Raw genomic sequence first — 22928 nt, 5'->3', positions numbered from 1 at the left:
TAACTCTGTCTCTCAGTATTAACTCTGTCTCTCAGTATTAACTCTCTGTCTCTCAGTATTAACTCTCTGTCTCTCAGTATTAACTCTCTGTCTCTCAGTATTAACTCTCTGTCTCTCAGTATTAACTCTCTGTTTCTCAGTATTAACTCTGTCTCTCAGTATTAACTCTCTGTCTCTCAGTATTAACTCTCTGTCTCTCAGTATTAACTCTGTCTCTCAGTATTAACTCTCTGTCTCTCAGTATTAACTCTCTGTCTCTCATTATTAACTCTCTGTCTCTCAGTATTAACTCTGTCTCTCAGTATGAACTCTCTGTCTCTCAATATTAACTCTCTGTCTCTCAGTATTAACTCTGTCTCTCAGTATTAATCATCTGTCTCTCAGTATTAACTCTGTCTCTCAGTATTAACCCTCTGTCTCTCAGTATTAATCATCTGTCTCTCAGTGTTAACTCCATCTCTCAGTGTTAACTCTGTATCTCAGTATTAATCCTCTGTCTCTCAGTATTAACTCTGTCTCTCAGTATTAACTCTCTGTCTCTCAGTATTAACCCTCTGTCTCTCAGTATTAACTCTGTCTCTCAGTATTAACTCTGTCTCTCAGTATTAATCATCTGTCTCTCAGTATTAACTCTGTCTCTCAGTATTAACCCTCTGTCTCTCAGTATTAATCATCTCTCTCTCAGTGTTAACTCCATCTCTCAGTGTTAACTCTGTATCTCAGTATTAATCCTCTGTCTCTCAGTATTAACTCTGTCTCTCAGTATTAACCCTCTGTCTCTCAGTATTAACTCTGTCTCTCAGTATTAATCCTCTGCCTCTCAGTATTAACTCTCTGTCTCTCAGTATTAACCCTCTGTCTCTCAGTATTAACTCTGTCTCTCAGTATTAACTCTGTCTCTCAGTAGTAATCATCTGTCTCTCAGTGTTAACTCCATCTCTCAGTGTTAACTCTGTATCTCAGTATTAATCCTCTGTCTCTCAGTATTAACTCTGTCTCTCAGTATTAACTCTCTGTCTCTCAGTATTAACCCTCTGTCTCTCAGTATTATCTCTGTCTCTCAGTATTAACTCTGTCTCTCAGTATTAACTCTGTCTCTCAGTATTAATCATCTGTCTCTCAGTATTAACTCTGTCTCTCAGTATTAACCCTCTGTCTCTCAGTATTAACTCTGTCTCTCAGTATTAATCCTCTGCCTCTCAGTATTAACTCTCTGTCTCTCAGTATTAACCCTCTGTCTCTCAGTATTAACTCTGTCTCTCAGTATTAACTCTGTCTCTCAGTATTAATCATCTGTCTCTCAGTATTAACTCTGTCTCTCAGTATTAACCCTCTGTCTCTCAGTATTAATCATCTGTCTCTCAGTGTTAACTCCATCTCTCAGTGTTAACTCTGTATCTCAGTATTAATCCTCTGTCTCTCAGTATTAATCCTCTGTCTCTCAGTGTTAACCCCCTGTCTCTCTCTCCAGGGTGAGGTCTATCTCTCTAGGTCAGGGTCTCTCAGTATTAACCCCATGTCTCTCTCTCCAGGGTGAGGTCTATCTCTCTAGGTCAGGGTCTCTCAGTGTTAATCCTCTGTCTCTCTCTCCAGGGTGAGGTCTATCTCTCTAGGTCAGGGTCTCTCAGTATTAACCCCATGTCTCTCTCTCCAGGGTGAGGTCTATCTCTCTAGGTTAGGGTCTCTCAGTGTTAACCTTCTGTCTCTCTCTCCAGGGTAAGGTCTATCTCTCTAGGTCAGTGTCTCTCAGTATTAACCCCATGTCTCTCTCTCCAGGGTGAGGTCTATCTCTCTAGGTCAGGGTCTCTCAGGATTAACTCTCTGTCTCTCAGTGTTAACCCTCTGTCTCTCTCTCCAGGGTGAGGTCTATCTCTCTAGGTCAGGGACTCTCAGTGTTAACCCCATGTCTCTCTCTCCAGTGTGAGGTCTATCTCTCTAGGTCAGGGTCTCTCCGTGTTAACCTTCTGTCTCTCTCTCCAGGGTGAGGTCTATCTCTCTAGGTCAGGGTCTCTCAGTATTAACCCCATGTCTCTCTCTCCAGGGTGAGGTCTATCTCTCTAGGTCAGGGTCTCTCAGTATTAACTCTCTGTCTCTCAGTTTTAACCCCATGTCTCTCTCTCCAGGGTGAGGTCTATCTCTCTAGGTCAGGGTCTCTCAGTTTTAACTCTCTGTCTCTCAGTATTAACCCCATGTCTCTCTCTCCAGGGTGAGGTCTATCTCTCTAGGTCAGGGTCTCTCAGGATTAACTCTCTGTCTCTCAGTGTTAACCCTCTGTCTCTCTCTCCAGGGTGAGGTCTATCTCTCTAGGTCAGGGTCTCTCAGTGTTAACCTTCTGTCTCTCTCTCCAGGGTGAGGTCTATCTCTCTAGGTCAGGGTCTCTCAGTATTAACCCCATGTCTCTCTCTCCAGGGTGAGGTCTATCTCTCTAGGTCAGGGTCTCTCAGTATTAACTCTCTGTCTCTCAGTATTAACCCCATGTCTCTCTCTCCAGGGTGAGGTCTATCTCTCTAGGTCAGGGTCTCTCAGTTTTAACTCTCTGTCTCTCAGTATTAACCCCATGTCTCTCTCTCCAGGGTGAGGTCTATCTCTCTAGGTCAGGGTCTCTCAGTTTTAACTCTCTGTCTCTCAGTATTAACCCCATGTCTCTCTCTCCAGGGTGAGGTCTATCTCTCTAGGTCAGGGTCAGGGTCCTATAGCTGAGAAGATGATTCTGGAAGCTCTGAAGAGTGGTAACTGGATCTTCCTCCAGAACTGTCACCTGGCTGTGTCCTGGATGTTAGCCATGGAGGAACTTATCAAGACCTTCACTGAGCCGGGTCAGACACCCTAAACACACACACACACCACCTACACACAGACACACACAGACACACACACATAACCTACACACAGACACCCGTGACACACACACACCACCTACACACAGACACACACACTGTAGACACACACACACACCCTACACACAGACACACACACACTCACATAACCTACACACAGACACCCGTGACACACACACACCACCTACACACAGACACACACACTGTAGACACACACACACACCCTACACACAGACACACACACACACACATAACCTAAACACACACACCCTAAACACACACACACCATTTATATTGACCATATTCCCTACAGTATATGACATCCTAGGTCATATAGGTAGGATGTAGGATTTGTTCTTAACTGACTTGCCTAGTTAAATAAAGGTAAAATAAAAAATAAATAAATAAATAAAACAAAGTAGATGTCCTAACCGACTTGCCAAAACTATAGTTTGTTTACAAGAAATTTGTGGAGTGGTTGAAAAAATAGTTTTAATGACTCCAACCTAAGTGTATGTAAACTTCCGACTTCAACTGTATGTACCTGGGTATCAGGTGGTGTGAGGTGTTGCTGTGTGGTTTGGTCAGGACACAAGGTGAATGGGGATTTGAATGGCTCTCACACACACACCCTGCACCTGCGGCTGTCCTGTGCTGCTGGACCTCTCTACGACACGCTATGGACTGGACTGACCCTGTGTTTATGTCTACTGACTCATTCTGTCACCTCCTCCCTGTTAGACACGGTGATCCATGAGAACTTCAGGTTGTTCCTGAGCTCCATGCCCACCAAGGTGTTCCCTGTCACCGTCCTCCAGAACTCTGTCAAGGTAACACTCACCTTTACACTCTGTCACAGGACATAGAGACCTTCGATTCTACAACTCAAACTTAGGTTCTACTACTCCGTTTTAGATTCTGGAACTCAGTCTTAGATGATGAAACTCAGTTTTAGGTTCTAGAATTCAGTCTTAGGTTCTAGAATTCAGTCTTATGTTCTGGAATCTGTCTTAGGTTGTAGAATCTGTTTTAGGTTCTGGAATCTCAGTCTTAGGTTCTACAATCTCAGTCTTAGTTCTACAACTCAGTCTTAGGTTCTAGAGCATAATCTTGGATTAAATTGAAACAGGATTCTCAAGGCTCTGTTGAGATATTTTGGGATCTTTTCCATAAATATTTTTCCTGTTGCGTCTTTGGACAGATTGTCCTCTCAACCTTAGCCACTCCTCTCAACCTTAGCCACTCCGGACAGTGTTTCATATCCCTCACAGGGCCTTCTCTAACCACGAGAGAGTGGTCCTGTCACACATGGCTTACACACACATGTAGGGCCATCACTCTTTATAGACACATACACACGTGTGTGCTCACACACACCTAACCCATGTAATTGAGCGTGGGTGCATATCTATGTCTCGGAATTATCTGATTCGTTATCCTTTTATTTCCACATCTGTCTGTGGACGTCTGTGTGTCTGTGGACATCTGTGTGTCTGTGGACGTGTGTGTGTGTGTGCCGTGGACGTCTGTGTGTGTGTGTGTGCGTGCGTGCGTGCGTGCGTGGGCCAGGTGACCAACGAGCCTCCTAAGGGTCTACGTGCCAATGTGCGCCGGGCGTTCACTGAGATCACCAACAACTTCTTTGAGGAGCACATCCTGGGACGCCAGTGGAGGAAGATCATCTTTGGAGTCTGCTTCTTCCACGCCATCATACAGGTCAGAACACACCTCCTACTGTATTCATTATGTCAGAACACACCTCCTACTGTATTCATTATGTCAGAACACACACCTACTGTATTCATTATGTCAGAACACACACCTCCTACTGTAGTCATTATGTCAGCACACACACCTCCTACTGTATTCATTATGTCAGAACACACCTCCTACTGTATTCATTATGTCAGAACACACACCTCCTACTGTATTCATTATGTCAGAACACACACCTCCTACTGTATTCATTATGTCAGAACACACACCTCCTACTGTATTCATTAGGTCAGAACACACACCTCCTACTGTATTCATTATGTCAGAACACACACCTCCTACTGTATTCATTATGTCAGAACACACACCTCCTACTGTATTCATTATGTCAGAACACACACCTCCTACTGTATTCATTATGTCAGAACACACACCTCCTACTGTATTCATTAGGTCAGAACACACACCTCCTACTGTATTCATTATGTCAGAACACACACCTACTGTATTCATTATGTCAGAACACACACCTCCTACTGTATTCATTATGTCAGAACACACACCTCCTACAGTATTCATTATGTCAGAACACACACCTCCTACTGTATTCATTATGTCAGAACACACACCTCCTACTGTATTCATTATGTCAGAACACACACCTCCTACTGTATTCATTATGTCAGAACACACACCTTCTACTGTATTCATTATGTCAGACAACACACCTCCTACTGTATTCATTATGTCAGAACACACACCTCCTACTGTAGTCATTATGTCAGAACACACACCTCCTACTGTATTCATTATGTCAGAACACACACCTCCTACTGTATTCATTATGTCAGAACACACACCTCCTACTGTATTCATTATGTCAGAACACACCTCCTACTGTATTCATTATGTCAGAACACACCTCCTACTGTATTCATATGTCAGAACACACACCTCCTACTGTAGTCATTATGTCAGAACACACCTCCTACTGTATTCATTATGTCAGAACACACACCTCCTACTGTATTCATTATGTCAGAACACACACCTCCTACTGTATTCATTATGTCAGAACACACACCTCCTACTGTATTCATTATGTCAGAACACACACCTACTGTATTCATTATGTTAGAACACACACCTCCTACTGTATTCATTATGTCAGAACACACACCTCCTACTGTATTCATTATGTCAGAACACACACCTCCTACTGTATTCATTATGTCAGAACACACACCTCCTACTGTATTCATTATGTCAGAACACACCTCCTACTGTATTCATTGTCTTTGTAACTGATGTTGAGATTGACAGTAGAATAAAAACGCTGAGTGTGTGTTGCAGGAGAGGAAGAAGTTTGGTCCTCTGGGTTGGAACATCCGTTATGAGTTCAACGACAGCGACAGAGAGTGTGCCCTGCTCAACCAGAACCTCTACTGTCAGACTGGTCACATACCCTGGGATGCTCTCATCTACATCACTGGTAGGACTGTGTGTGTATCGGCCGCCCTGCCTGTCTCCCTCCTTACCTGTCTCCCTGCCTGCCTCCTTGCCTCCCTTCCTGCCTGCCTGTCTCCCTGCCTCCCTCCCTGCCTGCCTGTCTCCCTGCCTCCCTCCCTGTCTGTCTGTCTCCCTCCTTGCCTGTCTCCCTGCCTGCCTCCTTGCCTCCCTCCCTGCCTGTCTCCCTTCCTGCCTCCCTGTCTGTCTCCCTTCCCGCCTCCCTCCCTGCCTGTCTGTCTCCCTCCTTGCCTGTCTCCCTGCCTCCCTCCCTGCCTACCTGTCTCCCTGCCTCCCTCCCTGTCTGTCTGTCTCCCTCCTTGCCTGCCTCCTTGCCTCCCTCCCTGCCTGCCTGTCTCCCTTCCCGCCTCCCTGTCTGCCTGTCTCCCTGCCTGCCTGTCTCCCTTCCCGCCTCCCTGTCTGCCTGTCTCCCTGTCTGCCTGTCTCCCTCCTTGCCTGTCTCCTTTCCCGCCTCCCTGTCTGCCTGTCTCCCTGCCTGTCTCCCTGCCTGTCTCCCTGTCTGTCTGTCTCCCTCCTTGCCTGTCTCCCTGCCTGCCTCCTTGCCTCCCTCCCTGCCTGCCTGTCTCCCTTCCCGCCTCCCTGTCTGCCTGTCTCCCTGCCGGGTCCTCCATTATTCACATTACTGCTGGCCACTGTGAGGTTCTGGGAGGTTTAGTAGCAGGGAATACCCTGAGGTTCTGGGAGGTTCAGTATCAGGGAAGACCCTGAGGTTCAGGGAGGTTTAGTAGCAGGGAAGACCCTGAGGTTCTGGGAGGTTTAGTAGCAGGGAAGACCCTGAGGTTCTGGGAGGTTTAGTAGCAGGGAAGGCCCTGAGGTTCTGGGAGGTTTAGTAGCAGGGAAGACCCTGAGGTTCTGGGATGTTTAGCAGCAGGGAAGACCCTGAGGTTCTGGGAGGTTCAGTAGCAGGGAAGACCCTGAGGTTCAGGGAGGTTTAGTAGCAGGGGAGACCCTGAGGTTCTGGGAGGTTTAGTAGCAGGGAAGACCCTGAGGTTCTGAGAGGTTTAGTAGCAGGGAAGGCCCTGAGGTTCTGAGAGGTTTAGTAGCAGGGAAGACCCTGCGGTTCTGAGAGGTTTAGTAGCAGGTATTGTTGTGAATTGTTAGACACTACTGTACTTTTGTAGCTAGGAACACAAGCATTTCGCTACACCTGCAATAACATGTGACCAGTAAAATTGGATTTGATTTGCGAATGATGTTTGACAAGGAGGTGTCCACATACACTACATTACAAAAAGTATCTCTACACTGACATGTTTTTCCCCTTTTTCAAATTTGACCTTCTAATAATGATTATACACCATTTAAAATATATTTGGGGGGATTACACGCTCCTGAGGCCAGATTTTATTTCATTACTGATTTCTTCCATTAAGTTTTTTCAGGCTTTGTAATGTTTGTTTAATTCCTCATTTAACCGTTCTTTGTATGCAGAAACCATCCATTTGAAAATCATTGGGTGTTTAACCTAGCATGATATAGTTTTAAACATCCTGAATAAAAGTGTTCCTCTCTCACGTAGTGTAATAACTGAAAGGTAGACAGAAGGGTTCCGCTGGGTTCCACCGTGTTCTGCATACTAAAGTTTAGAACCTCTATTAGAACCTTCCATTTACCCAGCAGACCCTCTGTTCCAGCTCCACTCTGTCTGTAATAGGAATGATTCCAAATGAGCACATGTGTTTTCCACAGCAGGTTCATGTGAAGTGGGTCGTGTTCATTAGGGAAATGACCGTAAAACCAACATGAGCATTTCTTCTGGAGGTAACCCCTCCAGGTTTCTGTCCATGTTCTTCCTTTCAGTACCTAATGACTCCCCCCACCCTCACCCTCTCTCCCCCCAGGGGAGATAACCTACGGAGGCAGGGTGACTGATGCCTGGGACCAGCGCTGTCTCCGCACCATCCTCAAAAGGTTCTTCTCTCCTGTCACCCTGGACCCAGGGTACACCTTCTCCACCTCAGGTGAAGACCACTGTGTGTGTGTGTGCGTGCGTGCAAATTTGTGTGTACAATTTGTGTGTACAAATGTTGCTGAATCTGAGAAATGGGGGAAAGGTGTGTCCTGTTGTGTGTGTGTTCAGTGAGATCTAACTGTTGGTATTCTGTCTGTGTGTGTTCAGTGAGATCTAACTGTTGGTATTCTGTCTGTGTTTGTTCAGTGAGATCTAACTGTTGGTATTCTGTGTGTGTGTGTTCAGTGAGATCTAACTGCTGGTTTTCTGTGTGTGTGTGTTCAGTGAGATCTAACTGTTGGTATTCTGTGTGTGTGTGTTCAGTGACATCTAACTGTTGGTATTCTGTGTGTGTGTGTTCAGTGAGATCTAACTGTTGGTTTTCTGTGTGTGTGTGTTCAGTGAGATCTAACTGTTGGTATTCTGTGTGTGTGTGTTCAGTGAGATCTTACTGTTGGTATTCTGTGTGTGTGTGTCAGGTGTCTACTTTGCCCCCGAGGCAGACAGACTGAGTGACTATAACAGGTACATAGAGAACCTTCCTCTCATAGACGACCCTGAGATCTTTGGTATGCACGAGAACGCCAACCTCGCCTTCCAGGTCAGACACTTCACTCTGCTTATACAGTGTCTTGCGAAAGTATTCGGCCCCCTTGAACTTTGCGACCTTTTGCCACATTTCAGGCTTCAAACATAAAGATATAAAACTGTATTTTTTTGTGAAGAATCAACAACAAGTGGGACACAATCATGAAGTGGAACGACATTTATTGGATATTTCAAACTTTTTTAACAAATCAAAAACTGAAAAATTGGGCGTGCAAAATTATTCAGCCCCTTTACTTTCAGTGCAGCAAACTCTCTCCAGAAGTTCAGTGAGGATCTCTGAATGATCCAATGTTGACCTAAATGACTAATGATGATAAATACAATCCACCTGTGTGTAATCAAGTCTCCGTATAAATGCACCTGCACTGTGATTGTCTCAGAGGTCCGTTAAAAGCGCAGAGAGGATCATGAAGAACAAGGAACACACCAGGCAGGTCCGAGGTACTGTTGTGAAGAAGTTTAAAGCCGGATTTGGATACAAAAAGATTTCCCAAGCTTTAAACAACACAAGGATCACTGTGCAAGCGATAATATTGAAATGGAAGGAGTATCAGACCACTGCAAATCTACCAAGACCTGGCCGTCCCTCTAAACTTTCAGCTCATACAAGGAGAAGACTGATCAGAGATGCAGCCAAGAGGCCCATGATCACTCTGGATGAACTGCAGAGATCTACAGCTGAGGTGGGAGACTCTGTCCATAGGACAACAATCAGTCGTATATTGCACAAATCTGGCCTTTATGGAAGAGTGGCAAGAAGAAAGCCATTTCTTAAAGATATCCATAAAAAGTGTTGTTTAAAGTTTGCCACAAGCCACCTGGGAGACACACCAAACATGTGGAAGAAGGTGCTCTGGTCAGATGAAACCAAAATTGAACTTTTTGGCAACAATGCAAAATGTTATGTTTGGCGTGAAAGCAACACTGCTCATCCCTCTGAACACACCATCCCCACTGTCAAACATGGTGGTGGCAGCATCATGGTTTGGGCCTGCTTTTCTTCAGCAGGGACAGGGAAGATGGTTAAAATGGATGGGAAGATGGATGGAGCCAAATACAGGACCATTCTGGAAGAAAACCTGATGGAGTCTGCAAAAGACCTGAGACTGGGACGGAGATTTGTCTTCCAACAAGACAATGATCCAAAACATAAAGCAAAATCTACAATGGAATGGTTCAAAAATAAACATATCCAGGTGTTAGAATGGCCAAGTCAAAGTCCAGACCTGAATCCAATCGAGAATCTGTGGAAAGAACTGAAAACTGCTGTTCACAAATGCTCTCCATCCAACCTCACTGAGCTCGAGCTGTTTTGCAAGGAGGAATGGGAAAAAATGTCAGTCTCTCGATGTGCAAAACTGATAGAGACATACCCCAAGCGACTTACAGCTGTAATCGCAGCAAAAGGTGGCGCTACAAAGTATTAACTTAAGGGGGCTGAATAATTTTGCACGCCCAATTTTTCAGTTTTTGATTTGTTAAAAAAGTTTGAAATATCCAATAAATGTCGTTCCACTTCATGATTGTGTCCCACTTGTTGTTGATTCTTCACAAAAAAATACAGTTTTATATCTTTATGTTTGAAGCCTGAAATGTGGCAAAAGGTCGCAAAGTTCAAGGGGGCCGAATACTTTCGCAAGGCACTGTATATTCTCACCTTTATCTCAGTGGGCTAATACTGGCTTGGGGACAATTAACGATACAGTACCTAATTGAAAATTTGTTTCGACAGATTTTGTTCATGTACTGTCTGAAAATAAGAGGTCAGATCACTAATACAAAACATGTCTTTAGCCAGTTAAGAGGAGAACATTACATTTGATGCTGACAACATGGATACATAATGTAGGCGTACATAGTCTGTGTCCTGTGGGGTACTTGTCATCCCTAAAACGGTGAGGTCCTGTCTGTCTGTACAGCGTCTGGAGACTATGACCCTGATCAACACCATCCTGGAGGTACAGCCTCGCTCGTCAGCCCGCGGCGGGGGCAAGAGCAACGACGAGATCGTCCACGAGCTGGCCGACTCCATCCTCGCCAAGATCCCGGGTGAGAGAGAGAGAGACGCACGTAAACACACACACACACACGTTTCAGGCTTGATTTATTCTGGTGCTTTTACAGTTTGATGTTCGCTTTGGTTTGAAATTAAAGTTAGTCTCTCTAAACTCATCATAGTGTGGTTGAAGTCACTGTCTGATCTGTCTGCCTGTCTCTCTGTCGGTCTGTCTGTGTCTGTCTCTCTTTCTGACTGTCTCTCTGTCTGTCTGTCTGTGTCTGTCTCTCTTTCTGACTGTCTCTCTGTCTGTCTGTCTGTGTCTGTCTCTCTTTCTGACTGTCTCGTCTGTCTGTCTGTCTCTCTTTCTGACTGTCTCGTCTGTCTGTCTGTCTCTATGTCGGTCTGTGTCTGTCTCTCTTTCTGACTGTCTCTATGTCGGTCTGTGTGTGTGTGTCTGTCTTTCTTTCTGACTGTCTCTATGTCGGTCTATCTGTGTCTCTCTGTCGGTCTGTCTGTCTGTGTCTGTCTCTCTTTCTGACTGTCTCGCTGTCACTGTCTGTCTGTGTCTGTCTGTCTGTGTCTGTCTGATCTGTCTCTCTGTCTGATCTGTCTGCCTGTCTCTATGTCGGTCTGTCTCTCTGTCTGTCTGTGTCTGTCTGATCTGTCTCTCTGTCTGACTGTCTGTCTGATCTGTCTCTCTGTCGGTCTGTCTCCTCAGAGTGTCTGGATATGGATGAGGCAGCAGAGGCTCTGTTTATTCGTGACGCCAACGGACGCCTCAACTCCCTCACCACCGTCCTCGGACAGGAAGTAGACCGCTTTAACAACCTGCTGCGGGTCCTCAGGGTGAGTCAGGGGTCAGGCATTAGAGGTCAGGGGTCAGACATTAGAGGTCAGGGGTCAGACATTAGAGGTCAGGGGTCAGGCATTAGAGGTCAGGGGTCCCAGTTGTCAGCCATTCATTTTTCAGTGTATTTAAATGCTGTGAAATCAGGAGATGATGATTGGTAATGGAAATGCATTGAAAAGGTCCTTGATGAAATGTTAGGACAGCTGTATCGGTCCATGGTTCCAGCTGCTGCCCCTAGGTCTCAATGGAAGGTCCCCAGAGGCATAGTGGAGGGACATACAGTGCATTCGGAATCTATTCACCCCTTGACTTTTTACACATTTTGTTAAAGCCTTATTCTAAAATGTATTAAATTTAGTTTTTTATCATCAATCTACACACAATAGCCCATAAAGACAAAGCAACAAAAAAAGTTCAAAAATGTTGGCTTTAAAAAAAAATACATAGGTAATCAGACCCTTTACTCAGTACTTTGTTGAAGCACCTTTGGCAGTGATTACAGCCTCCAGTCTTCCTGGGTATGACGCTACAAGCTTGGCACACCTGTTTTTGGGGAGTTTCTCCCATTCTTCTCTGTAGATCCTCTCAAGCTCTGTCAGGTTGGATGGGGAGCGTCGCTGCACAGCTATTTTCAGATCTCTCCAGACATGTTAGATTGGGTTCGAGTCTGGGCTCTGGCTGGGCCACTCAATGACATTCAGAGACTTCTCCCGAAGCCACTCCTGCATTGTCTTGGCTGTTTACTTAGGGTTGTTGTCCTGTTGGAAGGTGAACCAGTCCTGAGCGCTCTGGAGCAGGTTTTCATCAAGGATCTCTCTGTACTTTGCTCCGTTCATCTTTCCCTCGATTCTCACTATTCTCCCAGTCCCTGCCGCTGAAAAACATCCCCACAGCATGATGCTGCCACCACCATGCTTCACTGTAGGGATGGTGCCAGGTTTCCTCCAGACGTGATGTTTGGCATTCAGGCCAAAGTGTTCAATCTTGGTTTCATCAGACCAGTGAATCTTGTTTCTCATGGTCTGAGAGTTATTTAGGTGCCTCTTGGCAAACTCCAAGTAGGCTGTCATGTGCCTTTTTACTGAGGAGTGGCTTCCACTTCCACTTGCCACTCTACTATAAAGGTCTCATTGGTGGAGTGCTGCAGAGATGATTGTCCATCTGGAAGGTTCTCCCATCTCCACAAAGGAACTCTAGAGCTGAGTGACCATCAGGTTCTTGGTCACCTTCCTGAACAAGGCCCTTCTCCCTGATTGCTCAGTTTGGCCAGGCAGCCAGCTCTAGATAGAGTCTTGGTGTTCCAAACTTCTTCCATTATAGAATGATGGAAGACACTGTTCTTGGGGACCTTCAATGCTGCAGACAGTTGTTTTGTACCCTTCCCCAGATCTGTGCCTCCACACAATCCTGTCTCAGAGCTCTACGGTTTTTGCTCTGACATGCACTGTCAACTGTTGGTACCTTATATAGATCTCAAGCACAGGAGGTTGGTGGCACCTTCATTTGGGAGGATGGGCTCGTTGTAATGACTGGAACAGAATCAGTGGAATGGTATCAAATACACAAATACATGGGTGTGTGTGATGCCATTCCATTTGCTCCGTACCAGACATTATTATGAGCCGTTCTCCCTCAGCAGCCTCCGCTGATCTCAAGGATGATCCATGGAAACAGGAAACAGGATGCACCGGAGCTCAATTTTGAGGTTTATCGATAAGGCTGAATACTTATGTAAATGTTATATTTCATTTTTTATATATATATTTTGCAAACATTTCTAAAAACCTGTTTTCGCTTTGTCATTATATGGTATTGTGTGTAGATTGATGAGGGAAAAATATAATTTGATCCATTTTAGAATAAGGCTGTAATGTAACAAAATGTGGAAAAAGGGAATGTGTTTGAATCTGTATGTGTTTATAAGGACAGATGCTGCAGCCACATTGTTGGCAAACCGTTACTGCAGTGGTGACCTCTGGGTTTATGATGTTCTCTTGTGGATGTCTCAGATAAACACCCACAAACACTTCTCCTCACATTCAGCCTCCCCTCCCTCCCTCCCTCCCTCCCTCCCTCCCTCCCTCCCTCCCAGGTATCTCTGGGTTTAAGATGTTCTCTTGTGGATGTCTCAGATAAACACCCACAAACACTTCTCCTCACATTCAGCCTCCCCTCCCTCCCTCCCTCCCAGGTATCTCTGGGTTTATGATGTTCTCTTGTGGATGGCTCAGATAAACACCCACAAACACTTCTCCTCACATTCAGCCTCCCTCCCTCCCTCCCTCCCTCCCTCCCTCCCTCCCTCCCTCCCTCCCTCCCTCCCTCCCTCCCTCCCTCCCTCCCTCCCTCCCTCCCCAGGTGTCTCTGGGTTTATGATGTTCTCTTGTGGATGGCTCAGATAAACACCCACAAACACTTCTCCTCACATTCAGCCTCCCCTCCCTCCCTCCCTTCCTCCCTCCCCAGGTGTCTCTGGGTTTATGATGTTCTCTTGTGGATGGCTCAGATAAACACCCACAAACACTTCTCCTCACATTCAGCCTCCCCTCCCTCCCTCCCTCCCTCCCTCCCTCCCTCCCTCCCTCCCTCCCTCCCTCCCTCCCCAGGTGTCTCTGGGTTTATGATGTTCTCTTGTGGATGGTTCAGATAAACACCCACAAACACTTCTCCTCACATTCAGCCTCCCCTCCCTCCCTCCCCCAGGTGTCTCTGTGTACCCTCCAGAAGGCTATAGCAGGGCTGGTAGTGATGTCAGAGGAGATGGAGAGGATCTACATCAGTTTCCTCAACAACCAGGTTCCAAACCACTGGAGCACCTCAGCCTACCCCTCCCTCAAACCTCTGGCCAGCTGGGTTAAAGACCTGGCCCTCAGGACCTGCTTCATCGAGGTGACAGAGACATCTCTCTCTCATAGACACGTGTTGCTGTACAGTTGGGTCAATGAACCTCTCTTTAAGTCCTGAGTCAGACAATTTACCCCCAAAACCACTATTTGTGTACATATGTATCGATGTACTACGACACAGTGAAACACTATATTTACTTCTCTCAGACGTTTATGGATGTTGTCATTACATCAGATGGGAAGACTTGTGTGTTGTCATTACATCAGATGATAAGACTTGTGTGTTTGTGTGTTGTCATTACATCAGATGGGAAGACTTGTGTGTTTGTGTGTTGTCATTACATCAGATGATAAGACTTGTGTGTTTGTGTGTTGTCATTACATCAGATGATAAGACTTGTGTGTTTGTGTGTTGTCATTACATCAGATGATAAGACTTGTGTGTTTGTGTGTTGTCATTACATCAGATGATAAGACTTGTGTGTTTGTGTGTTGTCATTACATCAGATGATAAGACTTGTGTGTTGTCATTACATCAGATGGGAGACTTGTGTGTTTGTGTGTTGTCATTACATCAGATGATAAGACTTGTGTGTTTGTGTGTGTATGAGTGTGTTTTACATATGTAGGCAATGTGGTATGATATAGTGGAAACAGAACATCTATGTTTGCGTGCTCTTGTTGTTAACATTTCTGTGATCACACACACACACACACTCAGACGAATGTGGATTTTCTCTTACAGGAACTCCGCCCAGGCACACACACACACACACACACACACAGTCATTATCAGGGGTAGTGAGATGGGATGATGTGATGAGAGAATCATGTTTAAACATTAGCAGCCCGCTATCCACTTGACTTCTTTCTTTCTCGTCTCTTACTCCCACGTTCCATTCTTCTGTGCCCTTGCTCTGTATTTGCTCATCTCTATCTTTCTCTCGCTCTCTTTCTCTCTTTCTCTCTCCCTAGTCTTCTCTCTCTCTCTCCCTAGTTTTCTCTCTCTCTCTCTCCCTAGTCCTCTCTCTCTCTCCCTAGTCTTCTCTCTCTCTCTCCCTAGTCTTCTCTCTCTCTCTCTCTCTCTCTCCCTAGTCTTCTCTCTCTCTCTCTCCCTAGTCTTCTCTCTCTCTGTCTCTCCCTAGTCGTCTCTCTCTCTCTCCCTAGTCTTCTCTCTCTCTCTCCCTAGTCTTCTCTCTCTCTCTCCCTAGTCTTCTCTCTCTCTTTTTCTCCCTCTCTCTCCCTAGTCTTCTCTCTCTCTCCCTAGTCTTCTCTCTGTCTCTCTCCCTAGTCTTCTCTCTCTTTTTTCTCCCTCTCTCTCCCTAGTCTTCTCTCTCTTTTTTCTCCCTCTCTCTCCCTAGTCTTCTCTCTCTTTTTTCTCCTTCTTTCTCCCTAGTCTTCTCTCTCTTTTTTCTCCTTCTCTCTCCCTAGTCTTCTCTCTTTTTTCTCCTTCTCTCTCCCTAGTCTTCTCCCTCTTTTCTCCCTCTCTCTCCCTAGTCTTCTCTCTTTTTTCTCCCTCTCTGCCTAGTCTTCTCTCTCTTTTTTCTCCCTCTCTCTGCCTAGTCTTCTCTCTCTTTTTTCTCCCTCTCTCTCCCTAGTCTTCTCTCTCTTTGCTTGTCTCTATATCCAGTCTTCTCTCTCTTTTTTTGTCTCTATCTCCAGTCTTCTCTCTCCTCTATCAATTTACATTTTCTATTAGCATGTGAAACATATGTTAACAATGCCAAAGCCAGTGAACTAGATAATAATCTCTCTCTCTCTGCTCTCTGTCCATCTCTCGTTCTCTCTGTGCACTCGCTCCGTCGCCCCAGACTGAAGCGTCTGTTCCGGGAGACTGGTCTTACTGTGTGTTATGCAATCCCTAAATGTCTACACACAGACAGATGAACATAACCCCCGTCTCTGGTGACAGCCTTACAATTAGGTTCTGGGAACTGAGATTAACATAACCCAAACAAAATCACCCTCTGCTTCGTGTGTGTGTGTGTTCATGCAGGGAAACCAACTTCCTCTCTGTCTGTGTGTTTGTGTAGAACTGGATCACACGGGGTCAGCCCAAATCCTTCTGGATCTCTGGACTTTTCTTCCCTCAGGGCTTCCTCACTGGTCAGTACACACCGTCTCCTCTGTGTTCTGTTCTCTAGTCAATATTATGTAGTATTAAATATCACTGGTCAGTACACACCATCTCCTCTGTGTTCTGTTCTCTAGTCAATATTATGTAGTATTAAATATCACTGGTCAGTACACACCATCTCCTCTGTGTTCTGTTCTCTAGTCAATATTATGTAGTATTAAATATCACTGGTCAGTACACACCATCTCCTCTGTGTTCTGTTCTCTAGTCAATATTATGTAGTATTAAATATCACTGGTCAGTACACACCATCTCCTCTGTGTTCTGTTCTAGTCAATATTATGTAGTCTATTAAATATTCAATTTGCTGTACTCTATTAAATATTCAATATGCTGTACTCTAGTCAATATTATGTAGTCTATTAAATATTCAATATGCTGCTCTATATTCAATATTATGTAGCAAATAAATATTCAATATTTTGTTCCCTATTCAATATTATGTAGCAAAAGAATATTCAATATTCTGTTCTTTATTCAATATGATGTCGTCTATTCAATATGCTGTACTCTAGTCAAAAGTCTGTTCTCTTCAACATTGTAGTCTACTTCATATAGTACTGTGGTCACCAACCTTTTCTGAGTCAAGATCACTTTGAATCAAAATACATGCTGAGATCTACCGCTATGAGTTTTTATTACCATGACTTCAACAATGTAAGAAACATGAACCAATTAAAAACAGCTCTGTAGCAATGAGGTTTGTGCAGTAAACTACAGGCCCAATACATTGTCACCACATACTGGCTTTGCTTGAATTTACCTGCCAATGCATTGTTGTTCAGGACATTTAAAAAATATATATATATTTCAGAATTTCAGGTGGACTATATGATCACACCGGTAATAGATCCATTGTTGTATTACTTGTGAGGCACAGCTGAGTGAGCATACATTTAAATAATTAGCTTTTTATTTTACTGGGCTGATGGTCAGTCTCAGCGGAGGGAGAGAGCAGCAGACTGACCCCGACCAAAAAGGGACACCGTCTTCCAGCTGACGGCCAAACTCGAGTCGCAGTATTTCTGCCTCATGCACAAATTCATGTTGTTAGTCCTATGAACAGAGAAAGTGAAATATTCCTTGATATTAAAAAAGACCCAAGCCGCTAATAATAACAACAACGCCAGCCTACCTATACACTTTCCTCCTCATTGATTACAGGTGCACTGCTTGTTGTAGCGCTGAGGGGAAATAGGAAGAACGCACATTTTATGGGTTATAGAAGTGTTGAATACAAAGTGTTGACAGTGCTGAGTAAGACCTTAACATGAACTCACTCATATACACAGCATCTCTTTGCTGTATTCGTTGACAGTCTCTCTCTAGTCAGGGTTTTAAACGTTTTGAAGTCTCACTGTATCAATTTTGCCGTAGCTTTCTTTCATTGCCTGCTACGTCACTGCAAACATGGTCATCTGAGCATCTGATTGGCCAGCGGTGGCATAGTGCACTTGATTTCCTCTCCAGGCCCACCGGGACGGCAGAGTTTGTACCTTCAGTCACATACCTGGAGCGCAGGGCAGCTGAATGGGCTGCATCTACCACCAACAGAGACTAATAGAAAAACTAGGAACACAAGGCTTTATCGTTGGGTTATTTACAGAGATGTTTGGCGATGGACTAGAGATGCCTGGGAGATGGACCGGTTGGTGACCACTGATATAGTATGTTGTTGGGTTATTTACAGAGATGTTTGGCCATGGACTAGAGATGCCTGGGAGATGGACCGGTTGGTGACCACTGATATAGTATGTTGTTGGGTTATTTACAGAGATGTTTGGCGATGGACTAGAGATGCCTGGGAGATGGACCGATTGGTGACCACTGATATAGTATGTTGTTGGGTTATTTACAGAGATGTTTGGCGATGGACTAGAGATGCCTGGGAGATGGACCGGTTGGTGACCACTGATATAGTATGTTGTTGGGTTATTTACAGAATGTTTGGCGATGGACTAGAGATGCCTGGGAGATGGACCGGTTGGTGACCACTGATATAGTATGTTGTTGGGTTATTTACAGAGATGTTTAACGATGGACTAGAGATGCCTGGGAGATGGACTGGTTGGTGACCACTGATATAGTATGTTGTTGGGTTATTTACAGAAATGTTTGGCGATGGACTAGAGATGCCTGGGAGATGGACCGGTTGGTGACCACTGATATAGTATGTTGTTGGGTTATTTACAGAGATGTTTTGCGATGGACTAGAGATGCCTGGGAGATGGACCGGTTGGTGACCACTGATGTAGTATGTTGTTGGGTTATTTACAGAGATGTTTAACGATGGACTAGAGATGCCTGGGAGATGGACCGGTTGGTGACCACTGATATAGTATGTTGTTGGGTTATTTACAGAGATGTTTGGCGATGGACTAGAGATGCCTGGGAGATGGACCGGTTGGTGACCACTGATATAGTATGTTGTTGGGTTTGAGAGAGGTGCTGTATATTTATAAATCCTGTTATTGTTGAACAGGCCTGGGATCCGTCCAAAGTAGAGCACCAAACTGGGTTATAGTCCAGTTACTGAGATGTTGAAACGCTGTTGTGCTGTTCCCCCTCCTGTCCTGTAGGGGCGCTACAGAACCACGCCCGGACCTATAACCTCCCCATCGACGAGCTCAACTTTCGTTTCAACGTGTTGCCGGTCTACCTAGACCAGGGGGCCGTGAGCGAGGCGCTGAAGACCCTACCGGCCGGGGGCGAGCTGGACATGGACTCTGAGGTAGCTACAGGGAGGGGGGAGGGACATATTTAGACTGGTTGCCCTGAGGGCAGGAAGGAGTTTACTGCATCCTGCCTCCAAAGCACAGTCTGACTCTGTAAAAACATGAAGGAGCTAAGCTACTCGCTGATAGAAATGACTCCAACACACGTTGACCTCTGTGGGATGTTTAGAGGTCATCAGTGAATTAGTCAACTCGTCAGGTTCCTGGAGAGGTTTAGAACCGTATCTGGATCTTTATTAGGGACCCTGTGTTCTGGACTACCATGTCAGGTTCCTGGAGAGGTTTTAGAACCGTATCTGGATCATTATTAGGGACCCTGTGTTCTGGACTACCATGTCAGGTTCCTGGAGAGGTTTTAGAACCGTATCTGGATCTTTATTATGGACCCTGTGTTCTGGACTACCATGTCAGGTTCCTGGAGAGGTTTTAGAACCGTATCTGGACCATTATTAGGGACCCTGTGTTCTGGACTACCATGTCAGGTTCCTGGAGAGGTTTTAGAACCGTATCTGGATCATTATTAGGGACCCTGTGTTCTGGACTACCATGTCAGGTTCCTGGAGAGGTATCTGGACCATTATTAGGGACCCTGTGTTCTGGACTACCATGTCAGGTTCCTGGAGAGATTTTAGAACCGTATCTGGATCTTTATTAGGGACCCTGTGTTCTGGACTACCATGTCAGGTTCCTGGAGAGGTTTTAGAACCGTATCTGGATCATTATTAGGGACCCTGTGTTCTGGACTACCATGTCAGGTTCCTGGAGAGGTATCTGGACCATTATTAGGGACCCTGTGTTCTGGACTACCATGTCAGGTTCCTGGAGAGGTTTTAGAACCGTATCTGGATCATTATTAGGGACCCTGTGTTCTGGACTACCATGTCAGGTTCCTGGAGAGGTTTTAGAACCGTATCTGGATCATTATTAGGGACCCTGTGTTCTGGACTACCATGTCAGGTTCCTGGAGAGGTATCTGGACCATTATTAGGGACCCTGTGTTCTGGACTACCATGTCAGGTTCCTGGAGAGGTTTTAGAACCGTATCTGGATCATTATTAGGGACCCTGTGTTCTGGACTACCATGTCAGGTTCCTGGAGAGGTATCTGGACCATTATTAGGGACCCTGTGTTCTGGACTACCATGTCAGGTTCCTGGAGAGGTTTTAGAACCGTATCTGGATCATTATTAGGGACCCTGTGTTCTGGACTACCATGTCAGGTTCCTGGAGAGGTTTTAGAACCGTATCTGGATCATTATTAGGGACCCTGTGTTCTGGACTACCATGTCAGGTTCCTGGAGAGGTATCTGGACCATTATTAGGGACCCTGTGTTCTGGACTACCATGTCAGGTTCCTGGAGAGGTTTTAGAACCGTATCTGGATCATTATTAGGGACCCTGTGTTCTGGACTACCATGTCAGGTTCCTGGAGAGGTATCTGGACCATTATTAGGGACCCTGTGTTCTGGACTACCATGTCAGGTTCCTGGAGAGGTTTTAGAACCGTATCTGGATCATTATTAGGACCCTGTGTTCTGGACCACCATGTCAGGTTCCTGGAGAGGTTTAAGAACCGTGTCTGGACCATTATTAGGACCCTGTGTTCTGGACCATGTCACATGACCTAGATTTAAACCTTTATTTAAAGCCTGGTCCAGAAATGAGAATTAGACCTAAAATGAAAACAACTGTCTGAGGATAGTGCTGGACGATGAAGCTTTAACTAAAAGTTCAACACCAGGTCATGTGACATGATTGTCCAAAACCCAGGCCTCTAATCACAATGTATCATAATATGACATTATGGTAACTACAGTACCACTCTGTCTCCATAGCTACCCGCCATCAACGACGGCGTGCTGGTGCACGGGATGTTCATGGACGCCAGTCGCTGGGACGACGTCGACATGGTGATGGAGGATGCGTTGCCGCGGGTGATGAACGCCATGCTTCCCGTGGTGCACTTCGAACCCCAGCAGAACTATGACCCTGATCCGTCTCTCTACCAGGCTCCGCTGTACAAGACCTCAGCTCGGGCTGGGACTTTGTCTACTACAGGTAAGGACACCTACCTAATATTCAGTTTCACAGTTTCTCAGGACATGGACTCTACAAGGTGTTGAAAGCGTTCCACAGGGATACTGGCCCATGTTGACTCCAATGCTTCCCACAGTTGTGTCAAGTTGTCTGGATGTCCTTTGGGTGGTGGACCATTCTTGTTACACACAGGAAACTGTTGAGTGTGAAAAACCCAGCAGCGCTGCAGTTCTTGACGCAAACCAGTGAGCCTGACACCTACTACCATACCCCATTCAGGCACTTCAATCTGTTGTCTTCCATTCACCCTCTGAGTATCACACATACACAATCCATGTCTCAATTGTCTCAATGGGCAAGACTAAAGATTTAGGTGCTTTTGAACGGGGTATGGTAGTAGGTGCCAGACCTGTGTGTTCTCTGGTCCTCTGCATCATGTCCAGATAGTGACAGATCTGTGTGTTCTCTGGTCCTCTGCATCATGTCCAGATAGTGACAGACCTGTGTGTTCTCTGGTCCTCTGCATCATGTCCAGATAGTGACAGACCTGTGTGTTCTCTGGTCCTCTGCATCATGTCCAGATAGTGACAGACCTGTGTGTTCTCTGGTCCTCTGCATCATGTCAAGATAGTGACAGACCTGTGTGTTCTCTGGTCCTCTGCATCATGTCCAGATAGTGACAGACCTGTGTGTTCTCTGGTCCTCTGCATCATGTTCAGATAGTGACAGACCTGTGTGTTCTCTGCATCATGTCCAGATAGTGACAGACCTGTGTGTTCTCTACATCATGTCCAGATAGTGACAGACCTGTGTGTTCTCTACATCATGTCCAGATAGTGACAGACCTGTGTGTTCTCTACATCATGTCCAGATAGTGACAGACCTGTGTGTTCTCTACATCATGTCCAGATAGTGACAGACCTGTGTGTTCTCTACATCATGTCCAGATAGTGACAGACCTGTGTGTTCTCTGCATCATGTCCAGATAGTGACAGACCTGTGTGTTCTCTGCATCATGGCCAGATAGTGACAGACCTGTGTGTTCTCTGCATCATGGCCAGATAGTGACAGACCTGTGTGTTCTCTGCATCATGTCCAGATAGTGACAGACCTGTGTGTTCTCTGCATCATGTCCAGATAGTGACAGACCTGTGTGTTCTCTGGTTCTCTGCATCATGTCCAGATAGTGACAGACCTGTGTACATCTCTCTCTCCCTCAGGCCACTCTACTAACTTTGTGGTGACGGTGATGCTGCCGTCCAGCCTGCCTAGTGACTACTGGATCACCAAGGCCTCAGCCCTGCTCTGTCAGCTCAACGAGTAGTGACCCACCCACAGGCACCACACACACACACACCGCTGTACTTCTGCACCTTCATTACCAGCAGCACTGATGAAGCCCATTGTCTATGGACTCTTGTTTTCTGGAAACCAGTGAGTGTTTCTCACGTCTGTATTGAGAAGTATTCTACCGTGTACTCTCTCTCCCTGCTAACCAGTTGAAGGGATTATTCTGGGGGCCCAAAATGGCATTTTTCTTTTCTTTTCCGAGTTGCTTTGATTAAATACCATGTAGCAGTGCTGTTGTGGTTTGTGCATTTTGCTGTGTGCCTGGGAGAAGAGCATGTCGCTACACCCTCAATAACAGCTGATAAACGATGTGGATGTCACCAATCAGGTTTGAT

The 22928-nt window shown here is 45.6% G+C and overlaps 1 protein-coding gene across 1 annotated transcript in view; it reads left to right on the top strand.

Annotated features, from left to right (window-relative positions):
- LOC139395347 (dynein axonemal heavy chain 6-like) overlaps positions 1-22803 on the top strand; it is a gene marked incomplete at its 5' end in the record, with an annotated part of 42884 nt that extends 20081 nt beyond the window's left edge. The window contains 13 exon segments of the mRNA XM_071142915.1: positions 2656-2816; positions 3579-3667; positions 4407-4553; positions 5907-6045; positions 7922-8041; positions 8511-8632; positions 10560-10689; positions 11358-11485; positions 14193-14378; positions 16369-16441; positions 19052-19203; positions 21042-21264; positions 22464-22803. Coding sequence (XP_070999016.1) covers positions 2656-2816; positions 3579-3667; positions 4407-4553; positions 5907-6045; positions 7922-8041; positions 8511-8632; positions 10560-10689; positions 11358-11485; positions 14193-14378; positions 16369-16441; positions 19052-19203; positions 21042-21264; positions 22464-22567 — 1774 coding nt within the window.
- Between the last annotated feature and the right edge of the window lie 125 nt (positions 22804-22928).

The sequence above is a fragment of the Oncorhynchus clarkii genome, unplaced genomic scaffold, assembly GCF_045791955.1.
Source record: "Oncorhynchus clarkii lewisi isolate Uvic-CL-2024 unplaced genomic scaffold, UVic_Ocla_1.0 unplaced_contig_13759_pilon_pilon, whole genome shotgun sequence".
Taxonomy (NCBI): domain Eukaryota; kingdom Metazoa; phylum Chordata; class Actinopteri; order Salmoniformes; family Salmonidae; genus Oncorhynchus; species Oncorhynchus clarkii.
This window is presented reverse-complemented; position numbering and strand designations above follow the sequence as displayed.